The following is a 16,106-nucleotide window of genomic DNA, read 5'->3' as shown; positions in this document are numbered from 1 at the left end:
AATTAAAAAATAGTCCAGTAGCACCTTAGAGACCAACTAAGTTTGTTCTGGATATAAGCTTTCGTGTGCATGCACACTTCTTCAGATACACTGAAACAGAAGTCACCAGGCCCTTATATAGTGGGAGGGTGGGGTTTTTCTCAGAAGGGTAGTAGGAGATGGGTGATTGACTCAATGGGTATGGTAAACCTGTTAACTACTGTTAACGACAGCAATTAGTCCTACAGGAAAAAGCAATGGATAGTATGTAGATGACCAAAAATAGCTTTAGCATGTGTAATGAGTCTCATACTATCCCTTGCTAGTCAAGCACAGCTTACAGAAATCAACTCATTACCAGCACAGTCCAAGCTGCTCCCAGGGTGATTGTGTTTACAAGCTGGGCTGAAAATACATTTGTCTTTTCATGAGACAATCCCCTAATCTTCATTGTGCACTACATCAGAAATCTGGGAAATGGAGGGGGGGATCATAACTGAAACGACTGGATTTAGGTGACTGAACTTTGGGTTGGATTATGCACCTTCTGTGTTCCTCTAATAAAGCATAAAAGTTCCACTATTTGTTTATTCAATGCAATTGTAGCATATGCCAGCCCATATAAAGTAAGACAACACAACATACAAAGACAGATTTACACCATAGCTGCCAAGTTATCCCTTTTTTAAGGGAAATTCCCTTATGCTGAATAGGCTTCCTCGTGAGAAAAGGGAAAACTTGGCAGCTATGTTTTACACTCCTCTGTTTCCAATGGCAACATGTTTTATATACTCCCAAAGCAAGTCAGGAACAAGGGTAGACCAGAACTCTTTCCCATGAGTTGCAGTGTTTTGCATGGAGGAAACATTCATGTACAGGAGCATTCGTCTTGAATGGTACAGCCCAGAGGTTACTACTTTAGCAAGAACAAGACCCAAGGCTTACCATAACCTCCCAAGTGTGTGCTTCAAGTTCCAGGTATGTGGCCCAGAATTGCAGGTGTTGTATTCTCTACACTAAGTATGCAGATTGCAGGTGTTTTCTGAAATGCTTTTGTACCATACCACAGTATGCAGATAACACAGTGCATTAAGATGGCGTGGTGATCTTTCCTGGCAATTTTACACATGTTATCTATCTCCCTAGCCCTCTCAAACTTTAAATATTTATATATATGCTCCTACATCACCACACACTCGTTTATTCAAGTGGGCCACATTCCAATCAAGGCAAAAGCTATATACATGGAATTGCACCTCTGCGGGGTTATGCAGGGCATAGAGAAGGAACATGTACCTGAGTAGATTTTGATTAAATCTTGATCTAGGTACAAATGCCATTACATTTAACTGAATCAATGTGTTTAACTGGTACCTCATGCTGAGATAACTGCTCTGAAGGAGGAAAGTCCTGAAGGAAGCCAGGCAAAAGCAGGAAGCAAAGAGGACAAGGATGAGGAATAACAGAGGACTCAAGAATGAAAGTACTGACAAAAGGACACATGAGTTTGGGGAGCACAGGATGGTGTAACCTGAGAAGGCTACAAAGGAACTGGGTGGATGAAACTGTCACTTTCAATATCTCTCAATTTTTCTTCTCCCCCCCAACCTTAAATTCAGTTCTCCACACTTCTGCATCAGTTCGCAATTTTTTAAAAAAGGCCTTGTGAAAATTCACCAGCATTTTAGTGCAAATTTCTCCTAATATACACACTTTGTAGGCAGTTTTGCCTAATACGCACATTTTTGCCAAGCAGTTGTTTCGTAATATAATGCATTTTGCATGTTTTTTTCACTGCTATATATGCATTTCTATGCATACCTTACCCTACTACATGCATTTTTATACATGTTACTTGACTGTAAAACCTCGTTGCGAAATTCAGTAAAGCGTGAATTTTGAAAAAGGACTGTATTTCTATTTGCTAATTGTTTTGGGAAGTGAGAATTTGAGAGGTTCACCTTTAAATGTGAACTGAATCCAGTTTCTCTCTCATCCGTACTGAAATGGCAAATGACAGCACAGTATCTCTACTTCACTTTCAGTGGTCATTTTCCCCACCAGACCTCCATTTCCAACTTAATCACTATCCCCATTGCTTTGCCTCCTACCCATCATCTAGTCTTCCCAGCCCATGCCCTGAAACAATCCCTTTCCTTCCCATTTACTGCTTCTTTCTGTAGCACAGAAGTCTCTTACATTCTGGATCACATTTATGAGCTTCCAGTCACGCCCTTATATAGCTGTGGAATTTGAGCACATGAACAGCCACCACAAAAGTGTCAGTGGGTGTCACAATGGAGCTCTCTTACATGTGTCATGCACTTAAACCTTTTACCACAGAGACTCTTGTGGTTTTGAAATAAATTTTATGTGAAGTCACATGAACTCCAGAATGAAAACCATTGCTCCTCCTTTATCTACAACACATGCATTGTGGTGCTTGTAATGAGATAATTTAAGACAGGTTACAATTTCAGAATTAGTATTGTGGTCAATAATGCACGAAGGAGAGCAAATGCAGCTGGAATGTGATATGCCCAGACTGCCTTGCAGAGACAAACTCTGCAATTGTTACCCCATGTATCTTAAAAGCTTATTTTGTCTGACAAAATTGGACATGAAATCTGCAGAAGGGAACTTCACAAGTTCACCGATAAAGCACCACATTTTGAGAAGGCAGGCTTTGTAAATGCCCTTTTATATCCTTCTGAGAAAAACAGACATCCCTTTTCTCTCTTTCTTCTTCTCTTGAAAAAAAAACAATCTTAAATTTGATCAGAACATGAGGGTAGCCTGTTCCCTTGTAATGCTTATAGGAAGAAATGTTGGCTTAATTACTTTATTAGTCCACATTTATTTTATAATTATGGTGTCATGTTCAGTCTTTTCAACAGTTTTGTTTTCCAAAACACCCCAAGGCAAATATTGCATACTGGGTACTAAATAATCTAGAAGCATGTTTCAGAGTATGTTTTATGTTGAAAGACATTTACTAGGTAGCACCCCCTATTGAACATGGTGGAATCTTCTCCTGAGTAAAATGCATAAACAACCCATTTAGTGAGGGTGAATAAAAATGTTGGTGGTTGATGAGGGGAGTCCTCACTCCTTTTAAATGTTCCAACACCAAATTGCATTATTGCAGCTTCCACTGCCTCTACACCAGCAGTCGCCAGTGTGGCACATGCAAGCACCCATGTGCCTCCCAGTACCTTTTATGGTGCCTGTGAAAGTTCTCAGTATGTCCTCAAAACTCTCCAGTGTACAAGAGATGGCTATTCCTGATCAGTTATGGCTTACACTGGCTCAGCCTCTCCTGTATGGAACAAGCCCCTTTAACATATTCACATTTCATTGGATGCCAGGACTGGACATCCACCCAAGAGGTGCAAGGAGCTTTTATCTATGAGTCACTGCAGCAGTGTATGGTCTAGGTCAGGGGTCTCCAAACTAAGGCCCAGGGGCTGGATGCGGCCCAATCGCCTTCTAAATCCGGCCTGCGGATGGCCCGGGAATCAGCATGTTTTTACATGAGTAGAATGTGTCCTTTTATTTAAAATGCACCTCTGGGTTATTTGTGGGGCATAAGAAATTCATTCATATATTTTTTCAAAATATAGTCCGGCCCCCCACAAGGTCTGAGGGACAGTGGACCGACCCCCTGCTGAAAAAGTTTGCTGTCCCCTGGTCTAGGTGCTTTTTCCACATTGATGGGGACTGATAAGAGAACATATTCACACCACTTTGTGACCATGTCAAATTTTCTGCCCTTTTAGATAAGGCAGCAATTCTGTGTTGTGCCATGTGCCCACTGGAGTCATTTTGTGTTATGCACACTCCCATGGCAGCCATTTTGTGACTGGTGCTCATGATATTTAAAAATAAATAAATCCAAATGTGCCCATGCTCTGCACCTTCTTTCACTCCTGGATTTGAAATTAAAAGAAAGGTCATCACATCTTGTGGGGCAACTTTGGGACAGAAGACTTAAAATGCCAGTAAACAAGAGCTGATCAATGTAATGTAGTGGGTAGGATTGGGACTAGAGCAAAATATAAAAAAGAGCAAATAGGCTGCTCCCTGCCATTATGTAACCTTTTTGCTTAGTCTTTCCCTTGCTTCAGATTGAAATATTAGATGCCTTTATAAAGATGCCTTTATAAAGAGGAAGGGTTTTTTTATTGCCACTTCTATCCTGTAATCTTTTAGGGTATGAGAAAGTTGTGGTCATTTTTTAGTCGACCCCATTCCCTGCAGATGAATTTTACTTCAGCACAACAGCTAAAAGCCAACACTCTTAGTTCAAATCTCACATCTGCAGTGAAATTTGCAAACCACACTTCCTGAGCCTCAACCCCAGACCCCCAAATCTGCATTATGTGGATAAAAATACTGACTTGTCCAGGGTTGTTGTGAGATATAAAGTGGACCAAACCAGACAATATGTAAAATGCATGATTGCCTATACAGTAAATGTTTTTTTATAACAATAAAAAGCAGTCACAAGGGTCCCCTATCTGGATCAGGACCACAGCATGGGGAAAGGAAGTAAATTCTTTCCCCCTGAGCTGTTTTCCCAACAGAAACATTGTACCCTGAAGCTTCTATTTGCCCTAAGAGGGAAGCTCTTCTGTGAAATGCACCCTTTAAATGATTTAATGTCATTATTAACTTGAGTTAGACCAAAGTATACATGGTCAGAATAATACACGGGATTAGAATAAGTGTCTTGAATAATGCTAATAATCAATAATAATAGTAATAAACCAAGGCTTGTATCCAATGTTAGTTTGACTCAAAGTAGACCCATTGAAATTAATTGACATGGCTAACTTAAGTTCATTAATTTCAGTGGGTCAATTCTGAGCAAAGCATAGTTGGGTTCAGTCCAATGCCTAAATTAAATGGCCATTCATTGATTCCATCTTGCTGACAAATAATTTAATACTGGCACAATCCTAGGCATACTTACTCAGAAAGAAGTTGCACTGTGTTCAAGGGAGCTTACTTCTTACTAGTAAGTCTGTTTTGAGTTTCAGCCTAATGCACTTTATTTCTTAGTCAAATCAACCGTCATATTGTTACAGCAAGTTAATAAGAAATTGTCACAACATTCAGCACATGTAATAATTAAAGTATGGTTTAGTAATGAAACCCCAGTCAGTTTGCATTTTGCATATGGTCACATTCACATGAACAGTTGCTTCAGTGTAACAAACCCTGAACCATTGTTAGTTCCTGTACTGGGCTAGTTCAAATATCATGAAAATGGACATGTACCATTTCAGAGTTCGGGAACAGGGAAATGTTTTTCTTTCCTTTTGAAATGCTGCTCAGTGTAAAAAAAAACTGAACATGGAAATCAAGAGTATAAAGGAGAAGCCTAAAGACAGATTTTCTGAGCAGCTAGCTTTCAAAAAGCAGAAGAGTTTGATATAGGGCACTATTTATTTTGTAGCTTTACACCCTTCATTAAGTATTTCAAGGGGGGTTCACAAAGAAACAATCAACATAATAAAATAATTAAGCAACAATCAAAAGAAAAGCAGTATGAAAATCAGCAGTATAAAAACCATCTTAGTAGGTGTTAAAGTCTCATCAGACAAAGACCAAGATTATAGATATAAAAATATATTTCAATTAGCCATTCTTCAGTACAACCAGAACCTGTGGTACTTGGGAGAAAAAGCACAGAAGGTGAGAACATCTGTATACTGTATATGTGGGATATATATATTTATATATATATATATATTTATATATATATATATATATATATATATATATATATATATATAATCATTACAGAGCAATTCATTCGACCTTAAGGAGTTTAAACGGAGTTGCCACTAGAGGAAAAACTCTGCTAGAACCAATTAGAGGTGCCCCTTAGACAGTTGCCTAACCTAAATAAAATTTCTATCTCGAAGCTTGCCATCATATATATATATAACCCTTTTACGGTGAGTTGAGTGCAGAATGCCCCTGGATATATGCATGCATCAGTGTTACTATTCATCCATGATTTCAGAAGGACCAAAATGAGCACAGAAGTGCAGCTGCAATTCACTTATAACTCCAGCATGATTATAAAGCTGCTTTTTATGTAGGACACTTTTGGTCGGGGCACATGTTTGTCATTTCCTTATGCTCCTGTCCCACAACTGGTATTTGTATTTTGCCGTTTGCATTCTGTTGTGTGAAAACAGAAAAAGAAATACAATGACAGTAGCTAAGGGTGCTTCCAAACAACATATTTATTGAGCATTCATGCTGATTTGTTTGCAGGGAGATGAGGCAATGTTGGCTATTAAATGAGTACTTGTTCTGATTTGTGTGCCGGTTAAATGATGTTGCACCAAAGCTAAATTATCCTACATTTTCTTGTGCATTTTCCAATCACTTTCCTTATTGTTCAAACTTTTGGGGAACTGGATTTGTTGCACAAGATCTCCCAAGCAACTATAATTGTGCAGCCTGAATTTGTGTTTGAATCCTACCCCCAAACAACTGCAGTCTGGAAACGTCTTATAGCACAAGAGGACTTGAAGCTAGGGTAGCCAGGTACACATTTCCAAAGAAGAGGACAGTGATTTGCGTAACAATTTGCACATGCTAATTTATATTGGGAGAAAAGCAATGACAAACCTTGCCGACAAAGGTCCAGGTCCGTATAGTTAAAGCTATGGTTTTCCAAGTAGTGATGTATGGAAGTGAGAGCTGGACCATAAAGAAGGCTGATCAGGAAAAATTGATGCTTTTGAATTACAGTGCTGGAGGAGACACTGTTTGTTTGTTTGTTTGTTTGTTTGTTTGTTTGTTATTAAATTTCTGTACCGCCCTTCACCCAAGGATCACAGAGTGGTTTGAAATATAAAAACACAGAAATACATAACATAGAAACAAACAAAAATAATAACTCCTCTACATGCACACAGTTTAAAAGACCATCAATTGTTTAATTAGCCAAAGGCTTGGGAGAAAAGGAATGTTTTTCGCCTGGGGTCTAAAGATATGTAATGAAGGCACGAGGCGAGCCTTTTTGGAGAGAGCATTCAAAAAATGAGGAGCCACTGCAGAAAAGGTCCACTCTCATACCTCCACCCTCCAGACCTCTCATGGAGGAGGCACACAAAGAAGGGGCTCAGATGATGATTGCAGGGTCCGAATCAGTTCATATAAGAAGAGGCAATTCTTGAGCTATTGCTGTTCTGAGCCATTTAAGGCATTATAGGTAAAAATCAGTATTTTGAATTGGGCCTGCAAATTAATTGTCAGCCAGTGCAGTCAGGCCAGAATCAGTGTAACATGCTCAAACCGTCTTGCAACCTGGCCGCTGAATTTTGCACCAGCTTCAGTTTCCAAACTGTCTTCAGAGGCAGCCCCATGTATAACATGTTACAGTAATTTTGTTCGCCAGCACATCTACACTCAGCAAGCAAGCAAAATTCAAAGGGTTGCTTTTGGATATATATTCAAGATTAATTGCAACAAAAACAAAAAGCAGCACCTGTTGTTATTACTTTTAATTCCTCCTTACAACCAGTGATAAAGGGGGACCTCTTAAATGGCTGCACCTGAGGGTACTTAGAAGTGCAACACAATATTTACTCAAAACACACATATTTACTTAAAAGTAAAGCCCACTGTGTTCAATTGAGTTTACTCTGAGGTCAGTGTCCATATGGGCCCAGCATTTACAAGACAAAAATATATGTCCCCACAATTACGGTAGATGCATAAACACCATCTAACTTGATAACCCTAACCGTAACTTCAATCCAATAAATTCTTAAATTTAGGGGCAAATTTAATTTTAAATATATATATCACACTGCAGGATTTTAATCACAGCAATTCAAAACAAAAACTACAATTTAAGAGGAGAGATTATCAACATAATTTGTGAGAACTCACTTCCATTCCAAATACTAAACGCCTGCGATTAATATTGCAACAATGTCATAATGGTGCTTGGATAGTGCTATGTCATAATATGCAATGTAATCAGAATGATGTGGCTGTACTTATGCTCCACCCTAACAATTTACATGCTGGTGAAGCACACTTTAAGACTGGATTGTAAAAATGTCCGATGTCAGGTTTTCGAGCTGAACATAGGAAAGAAATAGCGATGGTGAATTAATGGGCAGATGGATTTCTAGTGAGCTTGTGTTGTAACAGGATGAAACAAAAGTCAACCATAAATTATGAACTTTGGGGAAATGCACTGGTAATTTTTACATATGAAATTAAGGCCTAAAATCTTTCACTCTTTAACTGCTGGCTTCTCCTCTGCTAGGAATATATCACTTGTTTACAAAGCCTTACAGAAGAGGGGAGAGTAACCTGATGTGTAGCATCCTGACTAAATCCCTTTATGTAACATAGTTAAGAAAGTTATCTGGGGACTGGGGCGCAGGGAAGACTGATGAGGAACAATTTCAATATAAAGTGGGAGGGGGGAAGAGACCACAAGATGACCCAGTTTTGAATATGTCCCAAAAATCCCTAGTTCTGGTAGCATAAGAAACCAGTAGGAATTTGCTGAAATGGCATAACATAAACAAAAACCAAAAGTGAACAGAAAGCATTCTGGTGTTTTTGCATAAATCGTTTAGAGAGGATCTTGTCTATGAAGAGAGTCCTGCCTTTGGTGTAGTATCAGTAAGCAGTCTCTCCTGTCAATCAGGACACATCTACACTGAAAACGTATACAAGCTTTCTATCACTTTTAATTGTCATTGCTCCCCATCATGACCAAGGATTTCTGGAGCGCATAGTTTGATGAAGTTGTTGATAATTTGTTCGGAGATCCCTAGCACCTAGCACCTCTCACAGAACTGCAGTCCCCAGGATTCCCAGGATAGTGGTATACTGTGTAGATATGTTCTGAGCTTTCCAATTACTTAGGTTTTTTTTTTTACTCCTTAGCCCTGTGGCACCACCTTCTGGCAGAGGTAGAATCCCCACAGCACCATCCATCACCATGACCCTCTTCATAATCCTGTCATGAAATAACTGAAAGGTTCGTTGCTTAACTCTTGGGCCAGCATGTTTCCCCAGATAACAGCCCCTCTCTCTGTCAACATGATATAGCCAGCACCATGTGCTGACAAGCTCTGAGGCACACCTAAAATTATAGTTTGTAACTCAAATGGGTCAGCTGACCTCCAGGCACTCCATACTGTGTATAAAGGATTGCAAATCAAGATCCCTCCTCCCTAATTAATCCACTCTGTAGTTTTACCAGTGCAAAGTGTTCACAATAAAATACCTTACAGATACCTATCTGAGTTGATTCTGAATCCCACATGCACTTTAAATATGATGTAGCTAGTTGTAAAAGCTTTTTCTTGTATGTCCTCAATCATCCAGCACAAAAAAACACATATATTCTAAAAAGACATATGCTCAATAGTCAAAAGCAATTATTCCCCCCCCCCCTGAAAATATTGTTTATTAGGTGGGACAAAAACATGCAGAAGAATCAATATGATTATTTTAAAAAGAAAAAAGATACTAACAGCTCAAACAGCTCCTCTTTTCCCCTCTATGCAATAAATAAGGCATAGAAATTGTACTGGGTCCTGCTAAATCCAAATATTAATAGCATTTCTGTGTGTAAGCTACAGAATGAGAATGCTTTTTTAGTTTTAGGGTCACAACCTTTTTATTTGTTTTATAATTGTATATTTTATTGTTGTAACCCATTCTGGGATCCTATGGTAAAGTGTAGGAAAGGGGGGGAAATTAAATAAAAAGAACAATGTAAAAAGAACACATATTTTTGTATATAAGTAACTAAGTGGTGTGGATGGATCACAACAAAACACTCCTGTTTGTATTATATAGTTTCCAGTGCCTTATCGTGTGGCTTGCTGACTCCCTAAGTTCCAGTTCAGAAAGTCAGGTAAATTAGATAGTTGGTATGAGCACAAAAATAAAGGACAGGTGAGGCCTACTCCGATTCATCTTATCCAAAGTTATCACACAGGTTATCATGTGTGTGTGCGTGTGTGCTAAGAATTCATTTCTGTGCTGGAAATTGCTGGGGAAATGTTACCTGAGAAATTCTAGTTCCCTGAAATTAGATTTTTCCAATGCAAAGATGGGCAGCCAGATTCCCCCTCTACAATAATCTTTCTAATCCTTTCCTTTCAACATTTTTGCTCTAATTATACCAATCTATCCCAGGATTAGTGTGTTGTGAATTTTGTTCTTCGCCATCATCCCCGCAAACCAATACATAGCTTGGGCTACAAAATCTATGGAGACCATCCTTATAAAACCTAGGGACTGAGACCTTGGGAGGAAAAAGGTAGCAAACTTGTGTCAAATAACTGTATTGTTTAAAATCAGGCAAAGGGTGATTAGTGAGGATGGGAGTTTTCAAAAAGACCTTCAAGAAATGAAACGTTTACAGATGGTTCTTTATTTGTGATCATTTTCATGTTTAACCCTCATATCATGTTAAGGGGGGGGTGTCAAATAAACACCAATTATTATAGTGTTCCTCCTGCCACAAAATGTGGAGTTTCACTGCAAAAGTGTTGCCTTTTGCCTGGGAGCAACAAGAAATTAATCTGCAGCAAGAAAGGAGGGATGGCAACCCTGCTCTCTCTATATTATATAATCACTGCAGCTGGTAAGTAGGGAGCTGGATTCAGGTTGCCATAGCATTTGGCATATTGCTATGGAGGCCGAGCTTTGGTCCACTTATCAGTAGTGTTGTCAGCAGCAAAGCACAAAGCACACACATACTAGTGTGTGACAGAAGCACATGGCTATGAGGACAAAAGCAAAACAGGGCACAAGATGCAACAGGGACCCAACCTCTCACCTTTTAGGGGTACTTGTTATGGTATGGTGATGACAAAAAAAATCTTTTCAGGTCGGTGTATTACAAGATTTTGACCACTGGAACTTTTTAAAAATCTACACACACACACACACACACACACACACAAAGTGTGCCACAATCAAATGCACACGTTTATATACATAGATTTCACTCTCTCCTTAAGAATGGCCCAGGTGTAAAAATCGCTAAGGCTTCTGCACTTTTAAGAAATGTGGAGAAGGAATGTAGGAGCTAAAGCTTTCTGGTATGTCACACCTGCTGAGATTCCCTGTTTAACACAACTATAAAAAGGTGCAGGGGTCCTGAATTCTCTCTTTTTTTCCCCACCTGGACACCCTTCTGCCACTAACAGTGAAATCCCACATAAATCTACTCAAAAGCCCAGCAAGTTGAATCAAGAGGGCCCCAAGTAAGCGGATATAGGATTGCAGCCTAAATCCCTTTAGGGCTAGGCAAAGAAAGAGTTCAAGCACATATATTTCCCACTTTGATAGAATAAGCATCAGAGCTATTGGTTCAGTGCTGTCAATTCCAACTGCCTTTCCTATCTTTGGTACCTTGAGATCCCTATACTTGAAAGAAAACTAAACTGGAGATACTCTGGATTGATCTATTTCCACATGGAGATAACTGCTTGCTTCCTACCCTATGACACACAGTGCCAAGAATCTCAGCACTCTGGTGCTACTGGGTGAGATGAGAGGAGCAATGACAGGTGGTAAGAGGAAATGTAAGGGGCAGCTTGCCTTATCAGGGAGTGCAGAGAAGATGGAAAGAACCAGGGTCTTAGGGACATGCATGTGCACAAGAGCACACACACGCACACACACACACAGCTGCCAGCAGACTTCTCTCTACTACGACAATAACGATGATGGGTCTCTTTGGTACATCTATCTAAGCAAGAGGGGTGGGTTGGAACCACCCAGTAGAAGCTAACCAGAAGGGTCCAAATCACAACCCCTTTGGAGGAGACTGCCAGGAGACAATAATAACTTGGAGAGTTAAAAGAAAAGAAAAAATGTTATCTCCCCACCACCCTTGTTGATTTGATCTAGCTCTTAAAAGCATCTCCAGGGATGTCTGGCTCCGATGGGCACAGAAAAGGAAGGGTCTTCCCTATTTCCAATGTTTAAAAAGCAATCACCACCACAGCAGGAGATCCTCCTCTTTGGGGGTACGGTATATAATATGTACATAAGACACATTCAGCAGCCCTCCTGTGTCTGTCTGGTGTCAGGATTTGCCTTCTACCTATGAAAAGGAGGCCACAGTTCTCTGAGTGATGGGTGGCAGAGCGTAGCAGAGGGAGGAGGTAAAGAGTCTCCAACAGCGCAGTCATATATTTAAGTATCATCGAGTTCAATGGGGCTTACTCACAAGTAACTGGGTATAGGTTGGTTGGCAGCCTAGGCGGTCCTCTCTTGGGCAAGGGATTTTGAGACGTTGCAATTAGGTTCCAATTAATGAGGTGGGAAAGAGATCGATAGCTTTGCTTCCCAACTGTTGAGGCATTGCCACCCCAGATATCCCTAAGAATGTTCCACTTCCTCTACTAACAGCGCAAGGCTATGCGGACTCCACTGCATTCAATTGTGGGTAAGTAGGACTGCAGACGGCAACCATACAGCCCTTTCCTTTGGAGTTGAACTTAGTGGAAGTTACTTCCGAGCAAACATGCACTGGATCGGGCTGCAAAATCCTGAAGGGAATGGGGATTGTGAGGGGCCCCTAAAATGACCCCTACTTCCTCATGCCTCCAAAAACATGGTAGTCTTTTTTATGAGGAAGGTTAGCCCGCCCTGGAAGAAGCAACGAAGACGAGTACTGAAGCAACAACCCTCGGTCTTGCAAACTCCTGGACGTCCCTCCTGCCAGCTCCACACGCTCTTCCACCACCAGAAAGCAACTTTGCCTTGCTTAATATTGTTGGCCAAGGATAAGGCTGGGGAGAAAAGGCGTGTGGGGGTTCCTTGGTGGGCTTGTTTTGTTTCCCGCGACCACCAGCCTTGACAAGATCACTGCATCAAATCTCTCCTCATGTCACCCGCGGTCCCATCTGTGTGGCGGCGGAGGAAGACCATCTCCCACCACCCTTTCCCCTCCCGTTCTTCACGTTGCTTTCTCCAACAGCTTCAGAAGAAGGAAATGACAGTAAGGGGGAGAGGAGGGAGGAGAGGGAGACGGAGGGAGGGGGAGACAAGCTCTATCCTGAGACCCCCCCCCCAGTCTTACCTTGGTGGTTTTCTTCTGGGATGTACATCCTCTTGTTTTCATTGACCATTTAAGTAGAGGAACGAGGAGCACCCCCAAAAAAAACAACCCAAGCAGGAGTCCAGGGTTTTAATTCCTCCAATTCCAAAAGAAAAGAAAAAGCAACAGCAGATGGGGTGAACAGTTCAAGGAAGAAACCGGAGCTTCTGCGACGATTAAAATTCCCCCGTTCGCTTATTACCTGATTCCCATGATTGCATCAAAGCCCAAAAACTGATCCTTTCCACTACTGCCTCCTTTAGTGCAATTGCAAAGCATCCTCAGAGAACATCCGGGACCCTGCCAAAGAATTGAGCCCAGCACCTCTGGCCGCTGCTCACACCGTCGAGAAGCGGCAGAAGGAGAAGCGGCTCCTTTAGATCTTTATTGTTTGTTTGTTTTAAAAAGAGGAGACGGGGGGGGGGGAAGAGATCAGCAAGGGAAAGGAAGGTTGGAGACGACAGCCTAGGGGAGGGGAGTGGGGACACTCATAAGCATCCAAGAAGGGTGCTGGAGCGGGGGTGGGGGGTGGGGAGAGAGAATTTCCCAGGAGGGTTCAAGTGTCTTTCTTGTTTAGATCCACCAACTAGGAGAGGGAAGCAAGCGGGGCTGAGAGAAAAAGGCGACCTCGAAGAGCTGTTCCAAGGCGGCTGCTTCTCCTCTTCGAAGCCAATTCCGCGCGCTCTGTTGGCAGGGAGCTGTTTCTGCAGAGAGAGCGCTAGTCCCAGCCCCTCACTCCCTCCCCTCCCTCAGCAGAAGACTCGCTCCCGCTTCTCTCCCCCTCCCCTCCTTCCTCGTTTAGACGGACAGACAGACACCCTGAACACTTCCAGATGTTCCAGCTGCGGTGGCGGCGGCGGCGGCAGCAAGCCCCTCCCCTCGCTTTTAGGAGCCGGAGGACTTGAACTGAAAGTTTAACATGCCTTCCTCTGCCCCTCGTTCCCCTCCCCTCCCTTCGGCTCACTGCGCCTGGCGGTGGGTTTTTGCCGCTGCCGCTGCTGAAACCTTTTCTACAGACATGACGTCAAGAAAGCAAGCTGAATCTGGCTTGCATGGGGGGGAGTGGGGGGTCGTGGTAGGTAAAATGGGGATTTACTTTTTTCTCCAAAAAAGTAAGAAACGGTTGGAAGGTTCCTCAACGAAGCAGATCGCCTCTCTTCTCCGCTATAGCAACCCTGACACACACCAACCACATCGACCCTCTCCATATGATTTGTCAATATTGTGCTCTCTCTTTAAAAAAAAAAAAGCCTGCAATTTTCCAAAGCTGAAATTTATCTGTGATCTGCATGTTAAAGAAGGGACAAAACAATGTTGCTAGAATCTGCAGCAGCTTTATTAGAGCCGTGTGTTTTGTTTTGTTTCGTTTTTTGGGGCGGGGTTGAACACACACACACGCACCCAATAACAATAAATCATCACAATAGCAATAAAAGGGTTGCTGGTGTGTTGGATTTGATCAGTTGTTGCCGAGAAGCTTGGTGTACACCTACACACACACAGAGAGAGAGAGAGAGAGCGAGAGAGAGAGAGAGAGAGAGAGAGAGAGAGAGAGAGAGAGAGAGAGAGAGCGAGCGAGAGAGAGAGAGCGCTAGCAGAGGCGAGAGAGGAGGCACAGATGTTGAAACGGATTAAGTGAGCCGAGATTTTCCAAATCCACAGTAGACACACCGGGGGGGAAATAAAAACCTGAGGTTGGAAGGAGAGATGGAGGGGACATTCCTCCCCTCCACCCAGCGTTCCACCTCCATCCTGCCTGTCGCTGTGGTGGGAGTCAGCTCTCTTTAGGCGTCCCCACCACCTTCCCCAAAGCAGCCGAGATGCTGATGGCTCCTGGCCAGCCCTCTGGGAAGCCAGGCAGGCAGGCAGCGCGTGTGTGGCGCGCCTTATCTGGGGCTCTCGCAGGGCTGCCATGTTAAACAAGCGGCGCAGGGTGGATCGTGCCGTGTGTGTGTGTGTCTACGTACACTGCACACGTCCCCCTTTATCCAGGCATGCCGCCACCTCTCCATCGCAGCGATCTGAGAAGCTAATCGGGTCTGAGTTGCGCACTTGGGGGATTGCTGGCTAGCGGAGCGCCGCGATTTCCCGAGAAGCCGGCGAGGCGCGTCGCGGCTTTGATACATGTTTACTCGGAAGCAAGATCCGCAGAATGCCCTGTTCCCTATGTTCCCAATACAGTACACGCGCGTTGCGTCCGGGCTGCGCGGCTGGGCCCCCATGCGCGCTTACGCATGGGGAGCAAGTCCCCAGCAGTGCATAAGGGCAGTCCGCCAATCAACGGCTAAAATCCAGGCTTACAGAGCGCGATTCGTTGCTAGAGGCGCTGCGCAGCAGGAGTAGCTCCTTGGTTCACTCGCCTTTGCGAACAGATCCTCTCCTGACACGCTTATTCGCTGCACCGCGAGAGGTGATTTGAGTTTAAGAGGGTCTACGATGCGAATAGGGTCCAAGTATGCAGGTTTAGGGTTGGAGGGTCTTCTCAGCCCCTGGGCGATGGGAGGCTGGGGGCGGGACAAGCGGGAGAACCGAGGGGTTCGTGGCGAAGGCGGCAACGCGCGAACTTTTCGCGGGGAAGTTTGCTGGAGGAAGTCCCTTCGCCTTGAATACTTCGCAGCAGACACCTTCGGGAACAGGGCGGCGACGGGAGAGAGAAGCAGTTTTAAAAGCGTAGCGGTACATTACAGTGAACGACACACACCCAACAACAGGTTGGGAGAGAGGAGAAAACCTCAAAAGGAGATTAACAGCATTTACCGTAGTTGTCCAAATGCCCCTCCTACCGCCGCCATTCGCGGTACAGCTGCTCAATTTTTAATCCCATCACAAGTGTGATCACAACACCATCTCTGTCGTGTTGTCCTAGCAGGCTTTTCAAGTGTTAGCAATTGGCCGGAAGGTAGTGCTTTTGAAATGGGCAGGCTCTTCTTGATATGAGTGAGAGATGGAGGATTAAAGCATTAACTGATTTGTCACTACCAGAATCTGGTACCTGCTGCTAAAAATC

At 42.9% G+C, this 16,106-nt stretch overlaps 1 protein-coding gene across 15 annotated transcripts in view; it reads right to left on the bottom strand.

Moving 5' to 3' along the window:
• The window catches only part of CACNA1C (calcium voltage-gated channel subunit alpha1 C), a 550,248-nt gene that overhangs the window by 474,907 nt on the left and 59,235 nt on the right, over positions 1–16,106 (bottom strand). The window contains exon 1 of one of the 15 annotated variants that reach the window (XM_060279997.1): positions 13,082–14,037. The exons of 13 other annotated variants lie outside the window; for them this stretch is intronic. In XM_060279997.1, the coding sequence (XP_060135980.1) occupies positions 13,082–13,130 (49 nt within the window). In that variant the 5' untranslated portion in view covers positions 13,131–14,037. One more of the 15 variants, XM_060279999.1, reaches the window with a different exon arrangement.

The sequence above is a fragment of the Zootoca vivipara genome, chromosome 10 (assembly GCF_963506605.1).
Source record: "Zootoca vivipara chromosome 10, rZooViv1.1, whole genome shotgun sequence".
In the NCBI taxonomy this organism is placed as follows: domain Eukaryota; kingdom Metazoa; phylum Chordata; class Lepidosauria; order Squamata; family Lacertidae; genus Zootoca; species Zootoca vivipara.
The sequence above is the reverse complement of the archived record's forward strand: the minus strand, read 5'-3'. Positions and strand labels throughout refer to the sequence as shown.